We start from the raw sequence: 27,199 nt of genomic DNA, 5'->3' as shown, positions 1-27,199 counted from the left end.
TGTATGCTTTGATCAACTTATCAAAGCGTATATTCCAACTCCGAGATGCTTGCACCAGTCCATAGATGGATCGCTGGAGCTTGCATATTTTGTTAGCACCTTTAGGATTGACAAAACCTTCTGGTTGTATCATATACAACTCTTCTTTAATAAATCTATTAAGGAATGCAGTTTTGTTTATCCATTTGCCAGATTTCATAAAATGCGGCAATTGCTAACATGATTCGTACAGACTTAAGCATAGATACGAGTGAGAAACTCTCATCGTAGTCAACACCTTGAACTTGTCGAAAACCTTTTGCGACAATCCTAGCTTTGTAGATAGTAACACTACTATCAGCATCCGTCTTCCTCTTGAAGATCCATTTATTCTCAATTGCTTGCCGATCATCGGGCAAGTTAACCAAAGTCCATACTTTGTTCTCATACATGGATCCCATCTCAGATTTCATGGCCTCAAGCCATTTTGCGGAATCTGGGCTCACCATCGCTTCTTCATAGTTCGTAGGTTCATCATGGTCAAGTAGCATGACCTCCAGAACAGGATTACCGTACCACTCTGGTGCGGATCTCACTCTGGTTTACCTACGAGATTCGGTAGTAACTTGATCTGAAGTTACATGATCATCATCATTAGCTTCCTCACTAATTGGTGTAGTAGTCACAGGAACAGATTTCTGTGATGAACTACTTTCCAATAAGGGAGAAGGTACAATTACCTTATCAAGTTCTACTTTCCTCCCACTCACTTCTTTCGAGAGAACCTCCTTCTCTAGAAAGGATCCATTCTTAGCAACGAATGTCTTGCCTTTGGATCTGTGATAGAAGGTGTACCCAACAGTAACTTTTTGGGTATCCTATGAAGACACACTTTTCCGATTTGGGTTTGAGCTTATCAGGATGAAACTTTTTCACATAAGCATTGCAACCCCAAACTTTGAGAAACGACAACTTTGGTTTCTTGCCAAACCACAGTTCATACGGTGTCATCTCAACAGATTTAGATGGTGCCCTTTTAATGTGAATGCAGCTGTCTCTAATGCATAACCCCAAAACGATAGTGGTAGATCGGTAAGAGACATCATAGATTGCACTATATCCAATAAAGTACGGTTATGACGTTCGGACACACCATTATGCTGTGGTGTTCCATGTGGCATGAGTTTGTGAAACTATTCCACATTGTTTTAATTGAAGACCAAACTCGTAACTCAAATATTTATCTCCGCGATCAGATCGTAGAAACTTTATTTTCTTGTCACGATGATTTTTCACTTCACTCTGAAATTCTTTGAACTTTTCAAATGTTTCAGACTTATGTTTCATCAAGTAGATATACCCATATCTGCTCAAATCATCTGTGAAGTTCAGAAAATAACGATACTTGCCGTGAGCCTTAACACTCATCGGACCGCATACATCAGTATGTATTATTACCAATAAGTCAGTTGCTCGCTCCGGAGAACGGAGTCTTAGTCATCTTGCCCATGAGGCATGGTTCGCAAGCATCAAGTGATTCATAATCAAGTGATTCCAAAATCCCATCAGCATGGAGTTTCTTCATGCGCTTTACACCAATATGACCTAAACGGCAGTGCTACAACTAAGTTGCACTATCATTATTAACTTTGCATCTTTTGGTTTCAATATTATGATTATGTGTATCACTACGATTGAGATCCAACGAACTATTTTCATTGGGTGTGTAACCATATAAGGTTTTATTCATGTAAACAGAACAACAATTTATTCTCTTACTTAAATGAATAACCGTATTACAATAAACATGATCAAATCATATTCATGCTCAACGCAAACACCAAATAACACTTATCTAGGTTCAACACTAATCCCGAAAGTATAGGGAGTGTGCGATGATGATCATATCAATCTTGGAACCACTTCCAACACACATCGTCACTTCACCCTTAACTAGTCTATGTTTATTCTGCAACTCCCGTTTCGAGTTACTAAGCTTAGCAACTGAACTAGTATCAAATACTGAGGGGTTGCTATAAACACTAGTAAAGTACACATCAATAACATGTATATCAAATATACTTATGTTCACTTTGCCATCCTTCTTATCTGCCAATCACTTGGGGTAGTTCTGCTTCCAGTGACCAGTCCCTTTGCAGTAGAAACACTTAGTCTCAGGCTTAGGACCAGACTTGGGCTTCTTCACTTGAGCAGCAACTTGCTTGTCGTTCTTCTTGAAGTTCCCCTTCTTCCCTCTGCCCTTTTTTTGAAACTAGTGGTCTTGTCTACCATCAACATTTGATGTTTTTCTCGATTTCTACCTTCGTCAATTTCCGCATTACGAAGAGCTTGGGAATCGTTTCCGTTATCCCTTGCATATCATAGTTCATCACGAAGTTCTACTAACTTGGTGATGGTGACTAGAGAATTCTGTCAATCACTATCTTATCTGGAAGATTAACTCCCACTTGATTCAAGCGATTGTAGTACTCAGACAATTGGGCACATGCTCATTAGTTGAGCGATTCTCCTCCATCTTTTAGCTATAGAACTTGTTGGAGACTTCATATCTCTCAACTCGGGTATTTGCTTCAAATATTAACTTCAACTCCTGGAACATCTCATATGCTCCATGACGTTCAAAACGTCTTTGAAGTCCCGATTCTAAGCCATTAAGCATGGTGCACTAAACTATCAAGTAGTCATCATATTGAGATAGCCAAACGTTCATAACGTCTGCATCTGCTCCTGCAATAGGTCCGTCACCTAGCGGTGCATCAAGGACATAATTCTTCTCTGCAGCAATGAGGATAAACCTCAGATCACGGATCCAATCCGCATCATTGCTACTAACATCTTTCAACACAATTTACTCTAGGAACATATCAAAATAAACACAGGTAAGCAACAATGCAAGCTATTGATCTGCAAAATACTACCAGGACTAAGTTCATGATAAATTTAAGTTCAATTAATCATATTACTTAAGAACTCCCACTTAGATAGACATCCCTCTAATCCTCTAAGTGATTACATGATCCAAATCAACTAAACCATGTCCGATCATCACGTGAGATGGAGTAGTTTCATTGGTGAACATCGCTATGTTGATCATATCTGCTATATGATTCACGCTCGACCTTTCGGTCTCCGTGTTCCGAGGCCATATATGTATATGCTTGGCTCATCAAGTATAACCTGAGTATTCTGCGTGTGCAACTGTTTTGCACCCGTTGTATTTGAACGTAGAGCCTATCACACCCGATCATCACGTGGTGTCTCAGCACGAAGAACTTTCGCAACGGTGCATACTCAGGGAGAACACTTCTTGATAATTAGTGAGAGATCATCTTATAATGCTACCGTCAATCAAAGCAAGATAAGATGCATAAAAGATAAAAATCACATGATATCAATATAAGTGATATGATATGGCCACCATCATCTTGTGCTTGTGATCTCCATCTTCGAAGCACCGTCATGATCACCATCGTCACCAGCGCGACACCTTGATCTCCATCATAGCATCGTTGTCGTCTCGCCAATCTTATGTTGGGAAACGTAGTAATTTCAAAAAAATTCCTACGCACACGCAAGATCATGGTGATGCATAGCAATGAGGGGAGAGTGTGATCTACGTACCCTTTGTAGATCGACAACGGAAGCGTTTGGTTGATGTAGTCGTACGTCTTCACGGCCCGACCGATCAAGCACCGAAACTACGACACCTCCGAGTTTTAGCACACGTTCAGCTCGATGACGATCCCCGGACTCCGATCCAGCAAAGTGTCGGGGAAGAGTTCCGTTAGCACGACGGCGTGGTGACGATCTTGATGTACTGTTGTCGCAGGGCTTCGCCTAAGCACCGCTACAATATTATCGAGGACTATGGTGGCAGGGGCGCCGCACACGGCTAAGAAGAAGATCACGTGGATCAACTTGTGTGTTTCTGGGGTGCCCCTGCCTCCGTATATAAAGGACTAAAGGGGGGTGCGGCCGGCCTAGGAGAGGCGCGCCAGGAGAGTCCTACTCCCTCTGGGAGTAGGATTCCCCCCCCCCAATCCTAGTTGGAATAGGATTCGCGGAGGGGGGAAAAGAGAGAGGGAGGCCGGCCCCCTCTCCTTGTCCTATTCGGACCAAGGGAGGGGAGGGGCGCGTGGCCCATCTTGGGCTGCCCCTTATCTTTTCCACTAAGGCCCACTAAGGCCCATATAGCTCCCGGGGGGTTCCGGTAACCTCCCGGTACTCCGGTAAAATCCCGATTTCACCCGGAACACTTCCGATATCCAAACATAGGCTTCCAATATATCAATCTTTATGTCTCGACCATTTCGAGACTCCTCGTAATGTCCGTGATCACATCCGGGACTCCGAACAAACTTCGGTACATCAAAATGCATAAACTCATAATATAACTGTCATCGTAACCTTAAGCGTGCGGACCCTACGGGTTCGAGAACAATGTAGACATGACCGAGACATGTCTCCGGTCAATAACCAATAGTGGAACCTGGATGCTCATATTGGCTCCTACATATTCTACGAAGATCTTTATCGGTCAGACTGCATAACAACATACGTTGTTCCCTTTGTCATCGGTATGTTACTTGCCCGAGATTCGATCGTCGGTATCCTATACCTAGTTCAACCTCGTTACCGGCAAGTCTCTTTACTCGTTCTGTAATACATCATCCCGCAACTAACTCATTAGTTGCAATGCTTGCAAGGCTTAAGTGATGTGTATTACCGAGAGGGCCCAGAGATACCTCTCCGATAATCGGAGTGACAAATCCTAATCTCGAAATACGCCAACCCAACATGTACATTTGGAGACACCTGTAGAGCTCCTTTATAATCACCCAGTTATGTTGTGATGTTTGGTAGCACACAAAGTGTTCCTCAGGCAAACGGGAGTTGCATAATCTCATAGTCATAGGAACATGTATAAGTCATGAAGAAAGCAATAGCAACATACTAAACGATCGGGTGCTAAGATAATGGAATGGGTCATGTCAATCAGATCATTCACTTAATGATGTGATCCCGTTAATCAAATAACAACTCTTTGTTCATGGTTAGGAAACATAACCATCTTTGATTAACGAGCTAGTCTAGTAGAGGCATACTAGTGACACTTTGTTTGTCTATGTATTCACACATGTATTATGTTTCCGGTTATACAATTCTAGCATGAATAATAAACATTTATCATGATATAAGGAAATAAATAATAACTTTATTATTGCCTCTAGGGCATATTTCCTTCAGTCTCCCACTTGCACTAGAGTCAATAATCTAGATTACACAGTAATGATTCTAACACCCATGGAGCCTTGGTGCTGATCATGTTTTGCTCGTGGAAGAGGCTTAGTCAACGGGTCTGCAACATTCAGATCCGTATGTATCTTGCAAATCTCTATGTCTCCCACCTGGACTAGATCCCGGATGGAATTGAAGCGTCTCTTGATGTGCTTGGTTCTCTTGTGAAATCTGGATTCCTTTGCCAAGGCAATTGCACCAGTATTGTCACAAAAGATTTTCATTGGACCCGATGCACTAGGTATGACACCTAGATCGGATATGAACTCCTTCATCCAGACTCCTTCATTTGCTGCTTCCGAAGCAGCTATGTACTCCGCTTCACATGTAGATCCCGCTACAACGCTTTGTTTAGAACTGCACCAACTGACAGCTCCACCGTTTAATGTAAACACGTATCCGGTTTGCGATTTAGAATCGTCCGGATCAGTGTCAAAGCTTGCATCAACGTAACCTTTTACGATGAGCTCTTTGTCACCTCCATATATGAGAAACATATCCTTAGTCCTTTTCAGGTATTTCAGGATGTTCTTGACCGCTGTCCAGTGATCCACTCCTGGATTACTTTGGTACCTCCCTGCTAGACTTATAGCAAGGCACACATCAGGTCTGGTACACAACATTGCATACATGATAGAGTCTATGGCTGAAGCATAGGGAACATCTTTCATATTCTCTCTATCTTCTGCAGTGGTCGGGCATTGAGTCTTACTCAACTTCACACCTTGTAACACAGGCAAGAACCCTTTCTTTGCTTGATCCATTTTGAACTTCTTCAAAACTTTGTCAAGGTATGTGGTTTGTGAAAGTCCAATTAAGCGTCTTGATCTATCTCTATAGATCTTAATGCCTAATATGTAAGCAGCTTCACCGAGGTCTTTCATTGAAAAACTCTTATTCAAGTATCCCTTTATGCTATTCAGAAATTCTACATCATTTCCAATTAGTAATATGTCATCCACATATAATATCAGAAATGCTACAGAGCTCCCACTCACTTTCCTGTAAATATAGGCTTTTCCAAAAGTCTGTAAAAACCCAAATGCTTTGATCACACTATCAAAACGTTTATTCCAACTCCGAGAGGCTTGCACCAGTCCATAAATGGATCGCTGGAGCTTGCATACTTTGTTAGCTCCCTTTGGATCGACAAAACCTTCTGGTTGCATCATATACAACTCTTCTTCCAGAAATCCATTCAGGAATGCAGTTTTGACATCCATCTGCATAATTTCATAATCATAAAATGCGGCAATTGCTAACATGATTCGGACAGACTTAAGCATCGCTACGGGTGAGAAGGTCTCATCGTAGTCAATCCCTTGAACTTGCCGAAAACCTTTTGCGACAAGTCGAGCTTTGTAGACAGTAATATTACCGTCAGCATCAGTCTTCTTCTTAAAGATCCATTTATTCTCAATTGCTTGCCGATCATCGGGCAAGTCAACCAAAGTCCATACTTTGTTCTCATACATGGATCCCATCTCAGATTTCATGGCTTCAAGCCACTTTGCGGAATCTGGGCTCACCATCGCTTCTTCATAGTTCGTAGGTTCATCATGATCTAGTAGCATGACTTCCAGAACGGGATTACCGTACCACTCTGGCGCGGATCTTACTCTGGTCGATCTACGAGGTTCAGTAGTATCTTGTTCTGAAGTTTCATGATCATCATCATTAGCTTCCTCACTAACTGGTGTAGGTGTCACAGAAACAGTTTTCTGTGATGTACTACTTTCTAATAAGGGAGCAGGTACAGTTACCTCGTCAAGTTCTACTTTCCTCCCACTCACTTCTTTCGAGAGAAACTCCTTCTCCAGAAAGTTTTTGAATTTAGCAACAAAAGTCTTGCCTTTGGATCTGTGATAGAAGGTGTATCCAATAGTCTCCTTTGGATATCCTATGAAGACACATTTCTCCGATTTGGGTTCGAGCTTATCAGGTTGAAGCTTTTTCACATAAGCATCGCAGCCCCAAACTTTCAGAAACAACAACTTTGGTTTCTTGCCAAACCACAGTTCATAAGGCGTCGTCTCAACGGATTTTGATGGTGCCCTATTTAACGTGAATGCGGCCGTCTCTAGAGCGTATCCCCAAAACGATAGCGGTAAATCAGTAAGAGACATCATAGATCGCACCATATCTAGTAAAGTACGATTACGACGTTCGGACACACCATTACGCTGTGGTGTTCCGGGGGGCGTGAGTTGTGAAACTATTCCACAATTTTTCAAATGTACACCAAACTCGTAACTCAAATATTCTCCTCCACGATCAGATCGTAGAAACTTTATTTTCTTGTTACGATGATTTTCAACTTCACTCTGAAATTCTTTGAACTTTTCAAACGTTTCAGACTTATGTTTCATTAAGTAGATATACCCATATCTGCTTAAGTCATCTGTGAAGGTGAGAAAATAACGATATCCGCCACGAGCCTCAATATTCATCGGACCACATACATCTGTATGTATGATTTCCAACAAATCTGTTGCTCTCTCCATCGTACCGGAGAACGGTGTTTTGGTCATCTTGCCCATGAGGCACGGTTCGCAAGTACCAAGTGATTCATAATTAAGTGGTTCCAAAAGTCCATCAGTATGGAGTTTCTTCATGCGCTTTACACCGATATGACCTAAACGACAGTGCCACAAATATGTTGCACTATCATTATCAACTCTGCATCTTTTGGCTTCAATATTATGAATATGTGTGTTACTACTATCGAGATTCAATAAGAATAGACCACTCTTCAAGGGTGCATGACCATAAAAGATATTACTCATATAAATAGAACAACCATTATTCTCAAATTTAAATGAATAACCGTCTCGCATCAAACAAGATCCAGATATAATGTTCATGCTTAACGCTGGCACCAAATAACAATTATTTAGGTCTAATATTAATCCCGAAGGTAGATGTAGAGGTAGCGTGCCGACTGCGATCACATCGACTTTGGAACCGTTTCCCACGCGCATCGTCACCTCGTCCTTAGCCAATCTTCGCTTAATCTGTAGTCCCTGTTTCGAGTTGCAAATATTAGAAACAGAACCAGTATCAAATACCCAGGTGCTACTGCGAGCATTAGTAAGGTACACATCAATAACATGTATATCACATATACCTTTGTTCACCTTGCCATCCTTCTTATCCACCAAATACTTGGGGCAGTTCCGCTTCCAGTGACCAGTCTGCTTGCAATAGAAGCACTCAGTTTCAGGCTTAGGTCCAGGTTTGGGTTTCTTCTCTTGAGTAGCAACTTGCTTGCCGTTCTTTTTGAAGTTCCCCTTCTTCTTCCCTTTGCACTTTTTCTTGAAACTAGTGGTCTTATTGACCATCAACACTTGATGCTCCTTCTTGATTTCTACCTCCGCAACTTTTAGCATTGCGAAGAGCTCGGGAATAGTCTTATTCATCCCTTGCATATTATAGTTCATCATGGAGCTCTTGTAGCTTGGTGGCAGTGATTGGAGAATTCTGTCAATGACGCAATCATCTAGAAGATTAACTCCCAATTGAATCAAGTGATTATTATACCAAGACATTTTGAGTATATGCTCACTGACAGAACTGTTCTCCTCCATCTTGCAGCTATAGAACTTATTGGAGACTTCATATCTCTCAATCCAGGCATTTGCTTGAAATATTAACTTCAACTCCCGGAACATCTCATATGCTCCATGACGTTCAAAATGCCGTTGAAGTCCCGATTCTAAGCCGTAAAGCATGGCACACTGAACTATTGAGTAGTCATCAGCTTTGCTCTGCCAGACGTTCATAACATCCGGCGTTGCTCCAGCAGCAGGCCTGGCACCCAGCGGTGCTTTCAGGACGTAATTCTTCTGTGCAGCAATGAGGATAATCCTCAAGTTACGGACCCAGTCCGTGTAATTGCTACCATCATCTTTCAACTTTGCTTTCTCAAGGAACGCATTAAAATTCATCGGAACAATAGCACGAGCCATCTATCTACAAACAAGCATAAACAAGCAAGATACTTATCTGGTACTAAGTTTCATGATAAATTTAAGTTCAGTTAATTTACTTAAAGAACTCCCACTTAGATAGACATCCCTCTAATCCTCTAAGTGATTACGTGATCCAAATCAACTAAACCATGTCCGATCATCACGTGAGATGGAGTAGTTTCATTGGTGAACATCACTATGTTGATCATATCTACTATATGATTCACGCTCGACCTTTCGGTCTCCGTGTTCCGAGGCCATATCTGTATATGCTTGGCTCGTCAAGTTTAACCTGAGTATTCCGCGTGTGCAACTGTTTTGCACCCGTTGTATTTGAACGTAGAGCCTATCACACCCGATCATCACGTGGTGTCTCAGCACGAAGAACTTTCGCAACGGTGCATACTCAGGGAGAACACTTCTTGATAATTAGTGAGAGATCATCTTATAATGCTACCGTCAATCAAAGCAAGATAAGATGCAGAAAAAGATAAACATCACATGCAATCAATATAAGTGATATGATATGGCCATCATCATCTTGTGCTTGCGATCTCCATCTCCGAAGCACCGTCGTGATCACCATTGTCACCGGCGCGACACCTTGATCTCCATCGTAGCATCATTGTCGTCTTGCCAAGCTTGTGCTTCCACGACTATCGCTACCGTTTAGTGATAAAGTAAAGCATTACAGCGCGATTGCATTGCATACAATAAAGCGACAACCATATGGCTCCTGCCAGTTGCCGATAACTTAGTTACAAAACATGATCATCTCATACAATAAAATTCAGCATCATGTCTTGACCATATCACATCACAACATGCCCTGCAAAAACAAGTTAGACGTCCTCTACTTTGTTGTTGCAAGTTTTACGTGGCTGCTACGGGCTTAAGCAAGAACCAATCTTACCTACGCATCAAAACACAACGATAGTTTGTCAAGTTGGTGCTGTTTTAACCTTCGCAAGGACCGGGCGTAGCCACACTCGATTCAACTAAAGTTGGAGAAACTGTCACCCGCAAGCCACCTATGTGCAAAGCACGTCGGGAGAACCGGTCTCGCGTAAGCGTACGCGTAATGTCGGTCCGGGCCGCTTCGTCCAACAATACCGCCGAACCAAAGTATGACATGCTGGTAAGCAGTATGACTTATATCGCCCACAACTCACTTGTGTTCTACTCGTGCATATAACATCAACATATAAAACCTAGGCTCGGATGCCACTGTTGGGAAACGTAGTAATTTCAAAAAATCTCCTACGCACACGCAAGATCATGGTGATGCATAGCAACGAGGGGAGAGTGTGATCTACGTACCCTTTGTAGATCGACAACGGAAGCGTTTGGTTGATGTAGTCGTATGTCTTCACGGCCCGACCGATCAAGCACCGAAACTACGGCACCTCCGAGTTTTAGCACACGTTCAGCTCGATGACGATCCCCGGACTCCGATCCAGCAAAATTTCGGGGAAGAGTTCCGTCAGCACGACGGCGTGGTGACGATCTTGATGTACTGCTGTCGCAGGGCTTCGCCTAAGCACCGCTACAATATTATCGAGGACTATGGTGGCAGGGGTTGCCGCACACGGCTAAGAATAAGATCACGTGGATCAACTTGTGTGTTTCTGGGGTGCCCCTGCCTCCGTATATAAAGGACTAAAGGGGGGGTGCGGCCGGCCTAGGAGAGGCGCGTCAGGAGAGTCCTACTCCCTCTGGGAGTAGGATCCCCCCCCCAATCCTAGTTGGAATAGGATTCGCGGAGGGGGGAAAAGAGAGAGGGAGGCCGGCCCCCTCTCCTTGTCCTATTTGGACCAAGGGAGGGGAGGGGCACGCGGCCCATCTTGGGCTGCCCCTTCTCTTTTCCACTAAGGCCCACTAAGGCCCATATAGCTCCCGGGGGGTTCCGGTAACCTCCCGGTACTCCGGTAAAATCCCAATTTCACCCGGAACACTTCCGATATCCAAACATAGGCTTCCAATATATCAATCTTTATGTCTCGACCATTTCGAGATTCCTCGTAATGTCCGTGATCACATCCGGGACTCCGAACAAACTTCGGTACATCAAAATGCATAAACTCATAATATAACTGTCATCGTAACCTTAAGCGTGCGGACTACGGGTTCGAGAACAATGTAGACATGACCGAGACATGTCTCCGGTCAATAACCAATAGCGGAACCTGGATGCTCATATTGGCTCCTACATATTCTACGAAGATCTTTATCGGTCAGACCGCATAACAACATACGTTGTTCCCTTTGTCATCGGTATGTTACTTGCCCGAGATTCGATCGTCGGTATCCTATACCTAGTTCAACCTCATTACCGGCAAGCCTCTTTACTTGTTCTGTAATACATCATCCCACAACTAACTCATTAGTTGCAATGCTTGCAAGGCTTAAGTGATGTGTATTACCGAGAGGGCCCAGAGATACCTCTCCGACAATCGGAGTGACAAATCCTAATCTCGAAATACGCCAACCCAATGTACCTTTGGAGACACCTGTAGAGCTCCTTTGTAATCACCCAGTTACGTTGTGACGTTTGGTAGCACACAAAGTGTTCCTCAGGCAAACGGGAGTTGCATAATCTCATAGTCATAGGAACATGTATAAGTCATGAAGAAAGCAATAGCAACATACTAAACGATCGGGTGCTAAGCTAATGGAATGGGTCATGTCAATCAGATCATTCACTTAATGATGTGATCCCATTAATCAAATAACAACTCTTTGTTCATGGTTAGGAAACATAACCATTTTTGATTAACGAGCTAGTCTAGTAGAGGCATACTAGTGACACTTTGTTTGTCTATGTATTCACACATGTATTATGTTTCCGGTTAATACAATTCTAGCATGAATAATAAACATTTATCATGATATAAGGAAATAAATAATAACTTTATTATTGCCTCTAGGGCATATTTCCTTCATCTTATGCTTCCACGACTATCGCTCCCGCTTAGTGATAAAGTAAAGCATTACAGCGCGATTGCATTGCATACAATAGAGCGACAACCATATGGCTCCTGCCAGTTGCCGATAACTCAGTTACAAAACATGATCATCTCATACAATAAAATTTAGCATCATGTCTTGACCATATCACATCACAACATGCCCTGCAAAAACAAGTTAGACGTCCTCTACTTTGTTGTTGCATGTTTTACGTGGCTGCTACGGGTTTAAGCAAGAACCAATCTTACCTACGCATCAAAACCACAATGATAGTTTGTCAAGTTGGTGCTGTTTTAACCTTCACAAGGACCGGGCGTAGCCACACTCGGTTCAACTAAAGTTGGAGAAACTGTCACCCGCAAGCCACTTATGTGCAAAGCACGTCAGGAGAACCGGTCTCGCGTAAGCGTACGCGTAATGTCGGTCCGGGCCGCTTCGTCCAACAATACCGCCGAACCAAAGTATGACATGCTGGTAAGCAGTATGACTTATATCGTCCACAACTCACTTGTGTTCTACTCGTGCATATAACATCAACATATAAAACCTAAGCTCTGATACCACTGTTGGGGAACGTAGTAATTTCAAAAAATTTCCTACGCACACGCAAGATCATGATGAAGCATAGCAACGAGAGGGGGAGAGTGTGATCTACGTACCCTTGTAGATCGACAATGGAAGTGTTAACTTGGTTGATGTAGTCGTACGTCTTCACGGCCCGACCGATCAAGCACCGAAACTACGGCACCTCCGAGTTCTAGCACACGTTCAGCTCGATGACGATCCCCGGACTCCGATCCAGCAAAGTGTCGGGGAAGAGTTCCGTCAGCACGACGGCGTGGTGACGATCTTGATGTACTACCGTCGCAGGGCTTCGCCTAAGCACCGCTACAATATTATCGAGGACTATGGTGGAAGGGGGCACCGCACACGGCTAAGAATATGATCACGTGGATCAACTTGTGTGTCTAGGGGTGCCCCTTGCCTCCGTATATAAAGGATCCAAGGGGGGGGTGCGGCCGGCCCTAGTAGGAGGTGCGCAGGAGGAGTCCTACTCCTACCGGGAGTAGGACTCCCCCCCCTTTCCTTGTCCAAGTAGGAGAGGGGGAAGGAGAGAAGGAAAAAGGGGGAGGGCGCCGCCCCTCCCTCCTTGTCCAATTCGGACTAGGGGGAGAGGGGGGGCGCGGCCTGCCCTGGCAGCCCCTCCTCTTCTCCACTTTAGGCCCATGAGACCCATTAACCCCCCGGGGGGTTCCGGTAACCCCCGGTGCTCCGGTTTTATTCGAAACTTCCCCGGAACACTTTCGGTGTCCGAATATAGCCGTCCAATATATCAATCTTTATTCTCGACCATTTCGAGACTCCTCGTCATGTCCGTGATCACATCCGAGACTCCGAACTAACTTCGGTACATCAAAACTCATAAACTCATAATATAACTGTTATCAAAACCTTAAGCGTGCGGACCCTACGGGTTCAAGAACAATGTAGACATGACCGAGACACGTCTCCGGTCAATAACCAATAGCGGAACCTGGATGCTCATATTGGCTCCTACATATTCTACGAAGATCTTTATCGGTCAAACCGCATAACAACATACGTTGTTCCCTTTGTCATCGGTATGTTACTTGCCCGAGATTCGATCGTCGGTATCCCATACCTAGTTCAATCTCGTTACTGGCAAGTCTCTTTACTCGTTCCGTAATACATCATCCCGCAACTAACTCATTAGTTGCAATGCTTGCAAGGCTTAAGTGATGTGCATTACCGAGAGGGCCCAGAGATACCTCTCCGACAATCGGAGTGACAAATCCTAATCTTGAAATACGCCAACCCAACATGTACCTTTGGAGACACCTGTATAGCACCTTTATAATTACCCAGTTACGTTGTGACGTTTGGTAGCACACAAAGTGTTCCTCCGGCAAACGGGAGTTGCATAATCTCATAGTCATAGGAACATGTATAAGTCATGAAGAAAGCAATAGCAACATACTAAACGATCGGGTGCTAAGCTAATGGAATGGGTCATGTCAATCAGATCATTCACCTAATGATGTGATCCCGTTAATCAAATAACAACTCTTTGTTCATGGTTAGGAAACATAACCATCTTTGATTAACGAGCTAGTCAAGTAGAGGCATACTAGTGACACTCTGTTTGTCTATGTATTCACACATGTATTATGTTTCCGGTTAATACAATTCTAGCATGAATAATAAACATTTATCATGATATAAGGAAATAAATAATAACTTTATTATTGCCTCTAGGGCATATTTCCTTCAAAGGCGTGGGAGACGTCACCGGGCTGCACGTGTGTTGAACGCGGAGGCGCCGTTGTTCGGGCTTAGATCGGAATCAACCGCGATCTGAATCGCTGCGAGTACGACTCCTTCATCCGCGTTCTTGCAACGCTTCCGCTTAGCGATCTACAAGGGTATGTAGATGCACTCCCCTTCCCCTCGTTGCTAGATTACTCCATAGATTGATCTTGGTGATGCGTAGAAAATTTTAAATTTTTGCTACGATCCTCAACATTGAAACCGCGATAATCCTAGACCTCCGTACCTTTACGAAACGTTTTACATAACCTCCCCAATAACTCTCTCGCCCCCCTGATTTTCAAGTGGGTGGGGCCCCTTCCTCCCCCTTCTTCAATCGCAATTGTCCATGTGGAAGGTTACGTAAAACACGTAAAATTCTTTACGTGGATGTAGCATTACTCTTAAAACCGTGTGCTATGGTTGATTCTTTCCCAAATTTTATGCTTGCTTGCAGTTTGGGCCGAGCAAAGAGCTCCTATTTGACCGTGCTAGGGGGTTGCAAGCCCTAAGCATGGCAATGTTGATGGTGATTGGGCATCATATGTCAAATTTCTTTGCTTATTCCTTTTGATATACTCTTTCATCATCATAATGTTGTGGCAACGGAGATGTTGGATGACAATGGATAAGGTCACGCTGTTGCATTAGCACGTTGTTGTTGAGAGGATCGTGTCGGTCCTTTTGTTTGGTTGATTTTATTTTTGAAATGGATTCAAACTCGGGGCGCTTGAGCAAGAGGAAGTTGCGGGTTGACAGCCACTACGGTAGAGCAACTTTACTTTTGTTTGGTTGACTAGTTTGTAATTAGCTTGTTTTTAGTGCTCGATTAGGTGTTGCGATATTTTTCAACAGTTTACATATGGCAGAATATCCTATTTTTTCATTCTTAGCCCTCTTCAATATTTTTTTCACAAAACTATCCAAGGTCGGGGGCTGTGGTCCCTGCAGCCTTGCACATAGCTTCACCAGTGCCGCTATGTTTTTTTTAATCGCTTACACACATGATACAACTCCGCGCGGGTTGAGATACAAGAAATCCAAGTAGGTCGCCTCACATAGAGAACATGTTTAAATTCCGAATATTCATATTTACATATACTAATCCATCTTTCCAAATTTCCTAGTATGAGATATTGAAATGTATCCTAGACCTACCATATCATGGCAGAAATAAAAGTTATCAGGGCACCCATGTAAAGAGTTCACCGGCAGTGAAAGAAAATGCCTACTACCGATCCGCACGAACCGTTGAAATGGGAAATACCGGGAGAAGTTTTCCGAACTCTGCAAAATTAATCACCATCGAGCAAGGCGAGCCGGCGACCGCTTCGTAGCGTAGCCGTCGACGGCTCGCCCCACGACGGACGGTATGGCTACATGGGTACGTCTCTCTCCCCACGCACTGCGACCCGACCCACCCGGCCTCGTCAAAAGGAGCCCCAGCCCTCCCACACCGCAGCGCACTCCCCCCCCCCCCCCCCCCCCCCTCCCCCCCCCCCCCCCCCCCCCCCCGCTCCCTCTCCTCGCTCGGGTGCTTCCTCCCTCCCGGTGTCCACTCCACTCGCCACTGGCTCCGTTCGGTGCTTGAATCTTGACCGACCCGCCTGAGCCGGCAGCCACCGGCGGCCTGCTGCCGCTTGCTTCTCGCTCCAGTGGTGCCTACGAGCTGCGGACGGACGGACGGACGGACGGAGGGGGTCCGGGATGGAGCGGTACGAGGTGATCAAGGACATAGGGTCCGGCAACTTCGGGGTGGCCAAGCTGGTACGGGACGTCAGGACCAAGGAGCTCTTCGCCGTCAAGTTCATCGAGAGGGGGCACAAGGTGAGCTCGAATTAAATTCATCCCCCTCTGTGTCTAATCCGCCCTTTCCTAGGTTGTGTTTGAGTTCTTGATTCGTAGACGAGGCTTCTTCATCCGGACTGCTGGTGTTTAGCTGGGAGTAGTACTTACTAGTAGTTTTGCTGATTCGGTGCTACGTATTTGGCTTGAGTGGTTCCGGGTGTACTAGTTTGCTCAGGAGTAAAGAGATTCGATGATCCACTGTGCTACCGCTGGCCCGACATGCTCTGTTTCGGTGTCTGAAATTCCCAGTCGAGTTTCGATGCTTTTAATTCATGGTCTTGAATTTTGAGCGAAATATAGTTCACATCGCTATTCGGTTTCTTGGCCTCAAATCACACTTGACCGGTCAATGCAGTCGCTCCTCTGTTCATCGCTTTATATTGATTAAACAGATGGATTTTCACCTGGTGCTAATTAGTCCAAGTCCTGTCCACCTTAGCTGTAAATCGGGCAAGCATCTATTCACAGTGTTCATCTTTGGTACCAGGATCACCAACCAAATCCATATACCCTGCCCCGTTTTGCAGCCCAAGTGAATGGTCTGTCCAATTTTGGAATGCCTCCTTGGATTGTGTTGCATTTTGTTAGATTATGCAGAACAATGGTTGGCTTGTTCAAGGTGTTAACAGTTAGTTAGTTAAATAAGTTTCCACAAAGCTGGTAGACGCCCGTACAGAATTAGCAAAATTTCTGTCTGCTCAACAAAATGAAGTTAGCAAACACTGTCATGTTAGGTAAACCCTCTTTACTAATTAATTCACACGGTCATATCGGTTAGCATGTGTTATTACTTGTAGTTCACTTCAGCCTCTTATGGACATTCCCCCCACCTTTCTTCCTTATCATCATTGGCTCTCAACATCTTTCACTCAATCAATGATACTGCTATATTCATTATGTACACACAACCATTTATTATTTTTGATCTATTACATCCACCACCTCTGACCATTTTATTGTTCACGTTTCGCTGTTCGCGTGGAGAAAACCATTCACCTTAACTTAATTGGGTTCTGTAAGCCATTTTGGGCGTGGTATTTGAGTATCTTTAGTTTGTCAGCTGGAACTTTAATTATTATTCTTCTGCTTTCGTAGATTGATGAGAATGTTCAAAGGGAGATTATGAACCACAGATCTCTGAGGCATCCGAACATTGTTAGATTCAAAGAGGTAAGTTCTTTCTGACTGTATGGAAATACTGATACAAACTCAAAACATTTGAATCCAGTGTCATCTTTATGGATCTGACAATGCGCGTTACCTCAGTCCAATGATTTTCGGAAACTCAAGACATTTTTTCTAATTTTTCCGACCACGTGTTACATATAATGGCTTTAAAAAGCGATGCAAAAATGTGTGGACCCAAGCTCTGGCCTAAGGTCGTATGTTCTACTCCCTCCGTTCCTAAATACTTGTCTTTCTAGGCATTTCAATAAGTGACTACATACGGAGCAAAATGAGTGAATCTACACTCTAAAATATGTCTACATACATCCGTATGTAGTAGTCATTTGAAATTTCTAGAAAGACAAATATTTAGGAACGGAGGGAGTAAGTCCTAATGCCTACTTATAAAATAATCATTTCTTTTGAAACTTCATTGCAATGTGTTTGCTGAAAATTCGTCAAACTTCATAACAGCAGTGTTTAAAATGCATTCAAAATCATACATTAGAATGACCCCCCCCCCCCCCACAAAATAAATAAATAAATGCATACATGATATGATGTAATGTTCAACTTCTCGGCTTCTGTCCTGTACCCATTCCAGCAAGAAAGTGGTGCCTATCTGTTATCCATCCATTAACCTGAATAGCACAATTAGAATATGTAAAGAAAACCTTTATCCTAGTTGCAGCGTTTGAAAGGACACTTTTGGTAGTGACGGATACCTTTATTGTTAAACTTTATGCGCACAGTGGTTTTCCTATTTTGTGTAGTTTGAAGCATATGCTAGGTGTGGCTATGAATATTCCGATAGACCCTTATTCTCGCTTATATGGTAATTTTATGTTTATTCATTCCATGTGTATGACTAGTGGGCTGCTTTTTCAACTGTTTGTGAGAACATATTAATTCTGTTGGATGATTGGATGCTTATCAGCATTCAGTAGCTTGTCCTAGTGCATGCCCTCTAACTTGGGTAATTCTGTTGTGGACCTGCCGCTGGCGTTGAGAATTGAGACCACCATTACGTTGTGTGAAGATACCATAATTGCTTAGGGGCCGCAATGTAAACTTTCATTATATGACTATTGGAAGCGACCGTGGCCTAGTAGGACACCATAGCCTCTTGTTCAAGTGTTGCAGGTTAATGTTATTCTTGGACTTGAAATCTTGCTCATGCTATGCATTCTAACTGCAGTTCAGAACGAGTGAATGCATGGACAAGCAAAAAATGTTGTAACTCTAGCACCATAGTTAAATTTGAACACAATCATACTTTTTTATTCAAGACGTGACAGAGACAGACACCATAACCATAAGAAATATTTATTCCAGGTAGTTATGCTTGTAATGGTATTGTCTCAAAAGAAGCTTTGCTTCAATAGTCCCCCACCTTTGCGTAAAAGTGTACAAATATGAAAGCGATTGATTAATACTTTGACCTGGCCTAAAAATATATAATTTTGTTAGTCCAAATCGACCAAGGATTTTCTCAGTTTAACTCCTTTTATTTCCTAGGAGCACTAAAAATCAGTGTCTTATTTTCTCAAAGTATGAATCTATTATCATATCCAGATTGCAGGACTTAACAGAGATCACTTAGTTTTTCAGGTTGTGCTAACTCCCACACATTTGGCCATAGTTATGGAATACGCTGCTGGCGGTGAGCTATTTGAAAGGATCTGTGGTTCTGGAAGATTTAGCGAGAATGAGGTATACGATATTCATCACAATTTATGATAATTAATAGTTACATGCATGCCATTGTATTGATGATTTATCGACTTATTCATTCTTATCAACAGGCTAGGTTCTTCTTCCAACAATTGCTTTCTGGAGTTAGCTATTGCCATTCCATGGTACACAACTATTTCAAATTAAGTTACAAGAGCAACCTAGAAGTAGCACATAGCACATAACCATATCCTGTTACCACTGCAGCAAATATGTCATAGAGATTTGAAACTAGAAAATACGCTCCTGGATGGGAGCGAAGCACCCCGGCTCAAGATATGTGATTTCGGTTACTCCAAGGTAATCCATAGCAGATTATGACATTTATAATCACCTGCTTACTAACTAAGCCAGTATACTTACCCATACATCTTCTTTTCAGTCCTCTGTGTTGCACTCTCAGCCAAAATCGACCGTCGGTACTCCTGCCTACATCGCCCCTGAGGTCCTTTCTAGAAGGGAATATGATGGAAAGGTAATTTCTATTTACTGTTTCTCTTGTCAAGTGTTCATGATCCTTCACCTGAAACCTTCAAACATCACTGTGCAATTCAGGTCGCTGATGTCTGGTCCTGTGGAGTAACACTATATGTGATGCTTGTCGGCGCTTATCCTTTTGAGGACCCAGACGAACCGAAGAATTTCCGCAAGACAATTACTGTGAGTTCATCCAACAATCAGCTGCACCATATCCTCATTCCATTTTGCTTCACTCAGCGCATGCCATTAATTATGCTTGGGAGTAAAAGTTTATAAGATCCTTGCAGAGGATACTCAGCGTACAATACTCGGTACCTGATTACGTCCGGATTTCGATGGAGTGCAGACATTTGCTGTCCCGGATTTTCGTGGCAAACCCTGAGCAAGTAATCCCTCTCCCCAAACAGCTATGTTTCCAAACAGAAACGCTGAATACCTGCATTCTCACCAGCTACTTCCTGCAGCGAATAACCATCCAAGAGATCAAGAACCACCCGTGGTTCCTCAAGAATCTGCCGATCGAGATGACCGACGAGTACCAGATGAGCCTGCACATGGTCGGCGTCAACGCTCCCCCGCAGACCCTGGAGGAGATCATGGCCATCATCCAGGAGGCGCGGATACCGGGCGACGGTTCCAAGTTCGCCGGGCAGCTGTCGGTGCCCGGGCTAGGGAGCATGGAGCTCGACGACATAGACGACGTCGACGCGGACATCGAGGACAGCGGCGACTTCGTGTGCGCGTTGTGACGAGCAGGCGTGGCGGTTCCCCTTGGTGGTGTGGCCTTTGTGTTTGTAATGTGTTCATCCTTCTGTTATGTCGTTTGTTTCAGAGGGTTGCGCTGTGCTGTTGTATGATTACATCTGTTTTCTGTAACCGTTGTTGGTAGTGACGCTGTGGATAAAATATAAGTATAACTACACTTCCATATGTGTTTGGTGTCCTCAGCTGGATTCCTGGTGATTTGCTTCTCATTGTGCTTGAGCAGTTTATATTACTCCCTCCGAAAAGTTGTACTAAACCAGCGACAAGTATAATATGGGTCGGAGGGAGTAGGTTTTTTGTTTGTTTGTTTGCGGGCAGCAGTTTATATTAGTTGGAGGGATCGTCCTAATTGTTGATCCATCTTGTGTTCATCCTATGCTACTTTTTGTTATTACGATCTCACCGGGTTTTGTGCTGATGCTATTTTTACAGGGGTTTGTACTACTATTGTAAACTACTTTAGTATTGCAATTTAAAAACCTAGTATTGAGTATTTCCCTTTCTTTTAGGGCAGCTAGAATGTTCAAATTTATTTTTGGGGTAACTAGAGTATTTCATGTTCCAAACCAAAAGTAAAACAGAACCACACCTCTCTGGACCAAGCAGATTAGTTTTTTTTCTGAGAAACTCAAGCATCTTTATGTTTTTTCCTATTGAGAATCATGAGCTTCTTTATGTTCTTTTGTTGAAATCAGCGTCTTTATTTATGTTTTTTAAGTTTTTTAGGGGAGTTTTTTTAAGTGAGCTTATTTATTTATTTATTTTACGGGCATAACAACTCTTTATTCATATAAACTCATCGGAATCATTACAGCATAATGAAGTTGAAGAAACCACACATGCCTTCCAACTCCTAAAGATAATGAAAAATTAGATACGGTACCAACCTCAATGTTTTGAGCCCTACTTTCATGCACAAACTTACAATCCACAAATTCTAGTGATCCAACACAAATCCACTGAATAATTGTTGCATGTCTCCCGCCTTGACACGCTTCAACGTCTTTTAATCACAGTGGCACAATCCAAAAAAATTAGGACCTGAGAGATGTTTAAGTTTGTTGCCGATGCCACTGCCTCGCGACATGCAAGAGCTTCTAGCTTTGGCACATCAGTTATACCCATGAAAGTAATCGACAACGAGCCCATGTAGTTATACCCATCACGATAAATCATAGCAGCAACACCTCTATCTCCATGTCCAGTTGTCTACCCACAACACCATCAACATTAATTTTCATAGTACCTTCTTTATTTTTAAATTCTTTTTTGAGGCAAAGTTTCTTTTTTCTTGAAGAACAACACACTTTATTTCATATCATAATTTTAAGGGCAATACAAAGATGACTTTATTTATTTCTTTTTAGGCAACCTTCTTTATTTATATATTTTAGGGAAACCTTTTTTTAGGATGTGTCTAGTGGGTGGCCGGCTGCCCACTAGTGCAATCGAGCGGCCGGCCTAAAAAGTTAAGCCCTGTCCCCATGCGGTACAGAAAAGGAAGGGGACAGACGGCCACCAAACCGAGAGGATGGAGCGCCCAATCCAGAACAGAAAAGACGATCCCCACATGGCCAGTTGTCCCCACGCCCACTCGCCCCCACGTCCCAGCCCCTCCCACGCCCGCTCGCCCCCACGCCCCAGCCCCTCCCATACTACCTTCTTCTCCACAAAAGAAAGGGATCCAAGGCTCCTTCTTTCTCCTCTTGTACAGCCGCCATGGCAGCCCAAAAATAAAAGAAACTGTTTCAAGAAATTGATCTAAGGGCAGGGTGATCAGAGCCATACCATACAGCAACATCAGGCAAGTAATTACTCTCTGCCCTTCTTCAGTTCTCCTCCTTCTTGTACTGCATCTGTAAACACCCTTCTCCATGGATTTATCAGCAAATCCATGAAGAGGTTGCTTCAAAAGAGGAGTGGATCTGCCACATCACCCCATTGTCAACATCACACCACCCCCACCTCCCATGAGTGTATCTGCACACTAAACATGGTTTGAGATCAAAACTGAACATGTTTTCTAACATACATGCCAGGCAAGTTTCCCCTTCCCCCCTGGATGTGTTCAGCAAGCCAACTAAGACATATTTTCTGTCCAACTAAAATATGATTCTAGTCAACTGAACATGCATGCTTGCCAACTAATATATGCATCCTGGCCAACTGAAACATCTATTCTAGCCAACTGAACACATTGACTGTGCAACTGAACATGCATGCTGGCCAACTGATATATGCATCCTGGAAAACTGAAACATCTATTCTAGCCAACTGAACACATTGGCTGTGCAAGTGAACATGCATGCTGGCCAACTGATATATGCATCTGAGAAAATGGAACATCTATTCTAGCCAACTGAACACATTGACTATGCAACTGAACATGCATGCTGGCCAACTGATATATGCATCCTGGGAAATTGAAACATCTATTCTAGCCAAAACCAAAAATCTACAGTACGACAGCTAAAACACAAGAACTTTTGTGAAAACCACACAATGATCAAATAGCAACTTCCCCAGCAATTTGTGCAATAGAGAAATAAACAAGGCTAATGAAGCCACAAACCATATTAAAATAGTCACACTTTATTCCATACCATAATGTTTAGGGGAATACATCCCCTTCTTTATTTCTTTTTAGGCAACCTTCTTTATTTATGTTTTTTAGGGGAACCTTTTTTTTAAGGGACCGTGTGAAGCATGTGCGGGCATAGGCCCATTTTACACGTTAGGCCGGTTAGTCTTTTTTCTTTTGAGAAACTTTAGGCCGGTCAATCCTGCCCAACCCATCTGCGCTGAGAATGGCCCAGATCAACCGAGCAGCCGCAGGCTGGACCCTAACGGCCCACTCCACTTCTCCCCGACGCCCCCGACCTTTATAAGCTCATCACATCTTCCCCACGCACGCATCCTCGCCCCCAAACCCTAGCGCCCGCGCCGCCGCCGCCGACGCACCACCGCTCCCCAGCTCGCGGCCCGCGAGCTTGCGCCGCAACTTCACCATGAAGGTACGCACCTGCTACTCACCTCCCGTCGTGCTCCGATGCGATCTGCGTTTGTGCGGGCGCCTGATTCGTGTTATTTTTGCGTTGGTTTCAGTTGAACATCGCGAACCCCACCACGGGGTGCCAGAAGAAGGTGGAGATCGATGACGACATGAAGCTGTGAGTGTTTCTCAGCCCCACATTCTTTCTTTAGACCCGCGTCGTGTAGTCACCACACCACTCTTCGAAATTGCGTTGCTATTCAGTTTGGATCCTTGTGGCCGGCCTTTATTAGTTTGGTGGACTCGGTTAAATCTGTTGTCTTGTGCATCTAACACTTGGCGTGTTGGCTGTGGAGAATCTATTCTGTTACATTGTTAGATTGGATTTGTCGCAACTATTATTTGTAGGAAACTAGAATCATGTTATGCTGCGATTAGAATCATGTTGAGAACTTTTTCTGCTGTAGAGATCTTGAATAATGATTAGAAGCTTTTGCTGTTGTTGAGAACTAGAATGGAGGTTCTGTCAGCGTTGAGGTGGTTGTTCTTGTAACAGTTTTGATAACTATACTATGTCACAACAGTCTTTGTCTGTATGTTGTTCAAACGTAGCACATTTAATGTACATGTATACTTGAGCACATACAAATGCATGGTTTGAATTGACTGTGTACTCTTAACCTATATATATGTGTTCTGAGCTAGCATTAGTGCAAAACAGAGGGCTAAGCATAGAAACTACACCCATCCCACAAATTCATGTTATTGCTACTTGTCTGTGGTGCAGCCAGTTATGTCTGATGATTTTCTCTCTAGCATAGTATCAGTTAACAACGAATAGTTTCAACTATCTTGTGATGCTCAGTACTGTTAATTTTGGGGAACATGGTAAACTATGTACCCTGTGATACCATGAACAATGTTGAGTTGAGGCTTTTAGTAGTCAACGATCAATATAGTAGTAGGAATTTAGTCTGTTGTTTGTCAGAATAATAACAGTTGGGAGTTTACCCTCTGTTTTTTTGATAGGATATCTAATAGTTTCATATAACTACAGGCGGAACCTCTATGACAAGAGGATCTCCCAGGAGGTAGTTGGTGATCTTCTGGGTGAGGTAATCTACTGGCAAGTGATTTCATCACACTCAACCTGCAGCTGATATTTTAGTAGTTTTGATTAAAGATATCTATCATTTTCTGTTTCTCAGGAATTCGAGGGCTATATCTTCAAGATCATGGGTGGCTGCGATAAGCAGGGCTTCCCAATGAAGCAAGGAGTGTTAACTCCTGGGCGTGTTCGCCTTCTGCTTCACAGGGGTATTACACTATTTTCATTGTACTTCTCGCAGACATTTTCTCTCTCTTAAACTATAACTCTTACCTTTTTTTCTTTTGCCTCACTTCCGTAGGCACATCTTGCTTCCGTGGACATGGCAGGCGTGTTGGTGAGCGCCGGAGGAAGTCTGTCCGTGGTTGCATTGTCAGCCAAGACCTATCTGTTATCAACTTGGTGATTGTCAAGAAGGGCAAGAATGATCTGCCAGGCCTGACCGACACTGAGAAGCCCAGGATGAGGGGACCCAAGAGGGCTTCCAAGATCAAGAAGCTCTTCAACCTTGGCAAGGATGATGATGTACGCCAGTATGTCAACACATACCGCAGGTCCTTCACAAACAAGAAGGGTGAGCTTTCCTTGATTTGTTTGCTTACTGATGAATTATATTGTGTTACTTTACCCTCTTATATTGTTCTTGAAGAAATTTTGAAGTCTTAATATCATAATGCTTGTCCGGAGCCTGCTAAAGAAAAACATCCTCTACAATTCACATTGTGTCTTTAATTTACTTGTTTCTTATGCAGACAATATTGTTTGTTATTTGCAGGCAAGACCGTGAGCAAGGCTCCCAAGATCCAGCGTCTTGTGACACCCTTGACCCTCCAGAGGAAGCGCGCGAGAATCGCCGACAAGAAGAAGAGGATTGCAAAGAAGAAGTCAGAGGCTGCAGAGTACCAGAAGTTGCTTGCACAGAGGCTTAAGGAGCAAAGAGACCGCCGGAGTGAGAGCATGGCCAAGAGGAGGTCCAAGCTTTCTGCTGCTACCAAGGCTCCTGCTGCCTCTGCTTAAGATGTTTACAGTCTTTCATTAGTTGGACAAAACTACCCTCTACTTTCAGCTTTCTTGAGTTGGTAGTTGATGATATTTTGCATGAACATGGGTATTTATCGGCTGGAGTTTGTTACTGGAATTCTATGTTAGTTTCTACTCAAGTAGAGCTGAAAGCAATAGGTCTTATCATCTGTTTGAAATGTTCTAGTACTTCAATTTGCTCATTTATTCCTAATTTATCTGTTGTATACAGTTTATATTCTGAATGAAATGTGTCTCAGGTTAAATTGCATCTATGGGATGGTATATTGTTACAATCGGTTGAATTGAGTGGACGGTTACACCTTCGCCCTCACGGTTGCACCCCACAGCAACTTCTAATTCAAGTCAGTCTGTTGGTCTCCTAGTTGTAAATTGGCTTGCTTGCTCAGCAGATTGGATTGAACAATAATTATTACTGGTGGCATTTAAGCAGAAGTAAGGGTGCGGTGCAAGTCGCCTGAAAAAAACATTTAGGTCAGTCGATTCCTATCAGCCATTGGATACAAAACTGACGGCCGAGATTGCATATTCAACCTCCTGCTCATCTACTACTTTGCGTACCATCGGCCGAACCGCCGGCTTCCACCTCCCGCACCAGCCGGGCCGCCCCGCCCTTCTCCCAACCGTGGCCCAACTTCGATTTTCCTCGGCGACATTGCACCACCGCCATTCTGCCGCCCCCACCCCAACTCTAAGATAGATGATGGGTAGCCCTCCGGCGAGTTCCTTCCGGCCTTCCTGGCAAACTCTTAAAATCGACTTACCCTAAATTCGAATTTCAGTCGATTGACATTTAGCTATTGTGTAGAAGTAATATAAGGTACTTCCTCCGTCCCAAAATAAATGTCTTACCTTAGTGCAACTTTACGTAAAGCTAATACAAAGTTAAGACATTTATTTTCAGACGGAGGGAATGCTTATCTCATTGACTTTGTACTGGCAATAGGAAATGTCGTATTAGCCTGAACTAAGTCATCATACGAAAGAGAACGAAACCGACTCCAAATCAAATCGGACGCCGTGCGTTCTGCATTATATACTGGCCAAGCAAAGTAAAATCACCACTAACAAACTGTACCTGAACATTAAACTAACCTGTGGTGTTGGATGGTTAGAGGGACTGTGGTATCCCTAACCCACCAGGGTTTAAGTCCTGGTGCTCGCATTTATTCCTGGATCATTTCAGGATTTCCGGCGATGACATTCAGTGGGAGGAGACGTTCCCGTCGACGACGAGGTGCCTACGGTGACTTCGTAAATTTTAAAATGATATGTCGTCTCAGTTTTTCGGAGGTGTCATAGGTGTGCGTGTGTGCGTTTATAGGGTGTGAGTGTATGCACGTGTATAAGAGCGCTTGCATCTATACTGTGTCCAATAAAATTGTACATGTACGTACATCTTCTGGCCTGGCTCACAAGTCGACCAACAAGTTGATGGATTCTGCGGAGATGATGGCCTGGCCGACCAATAAGTCGCCGCAGTCCAGCTGTGGCCCGACG

General features: G+C 43.6%; 2 protein-coding genes across 2 annotated transcripts; both read left to right on the top strand.

The window, feature by feature from the left end:
* Positions 1 to 16,029: 16,029 nt before the first annotated feature.
* Positions 16,030 to 20,723, top strand: LOC125536194 (serine/threonine-protein kinase SAPK2). The gene is made up of 9 exons (XM_048699366.1): positions 16,030 to 16,391; positions 17,508 to 17,582; positions 19,191 to 19,292; positions 19,385 to 19,438; positions 19,521 to 19,613; positions 19,696 to 19,788; positions 19,869 to 19,973; positions 20,081 to 20,179; positions 20,258 to 20,723. The coding sequence occupies exons 1-9, from the start codon at positions 16,272 to 16,274 to the stop codon at positions 20,540 to 20,542; spliced, it is 1,026 nt and encodes a 341-aa protein (XP_048555323.1). The 5' UTR covers positions 16,030 to 16,271; the 3' UTR covers positions 20,543 to 20,723.
* Positions 20,724 to 23,428: 2,705 nt separating this feature from the next.
* On the top strand, positions 23,429 to 25,949 carry LOC125536196 (40S ribosomal protein S6-2-like). The gene is made up of 6 exons (XM_048699368.1): positions 23,429 to 23,572; positions 23,664 to 23,728; positions 24,608 to 24,665; positions 24,759 to 24,867; positions 24,960 to 25,232; positions 25,434 to 25,949. The coding sequence occupies exons 1-6, from the start codon at positions 23,567 to 23,569 to the stop codon at positions 25,673 to 25,675; spliced, it is 753 nt and encodes a 250-aa protein (XP_048555325.1). The 5' UTR covers positions 23,429 to 23,566; the 3' UTR covers positions 25,676 to 25,949.
* Positions 25,950 to 27,199: the final 1,250 nt, after the last annotated feature.

Source organism: Triticum urartu, chromosome 2, assembly GCF_003073215.2.
Source record: "Triticum urartu cultivar G1812 chromosome 2, Tu2.1, whole genome shotgun sequence".
In the NCBI taxonomy this organism is placed as follows: domain Eukaryota; kingdom Viridiplantae; phylum Streptophyta; class Magnoliopsida; order Poales; family Poaceae; genus Triticum; species Triticum urartu.
Note: the sequence above shows the minus strand (reverse complement) of the source record. Positions and strands in the feature narration are given on the sequence as shown.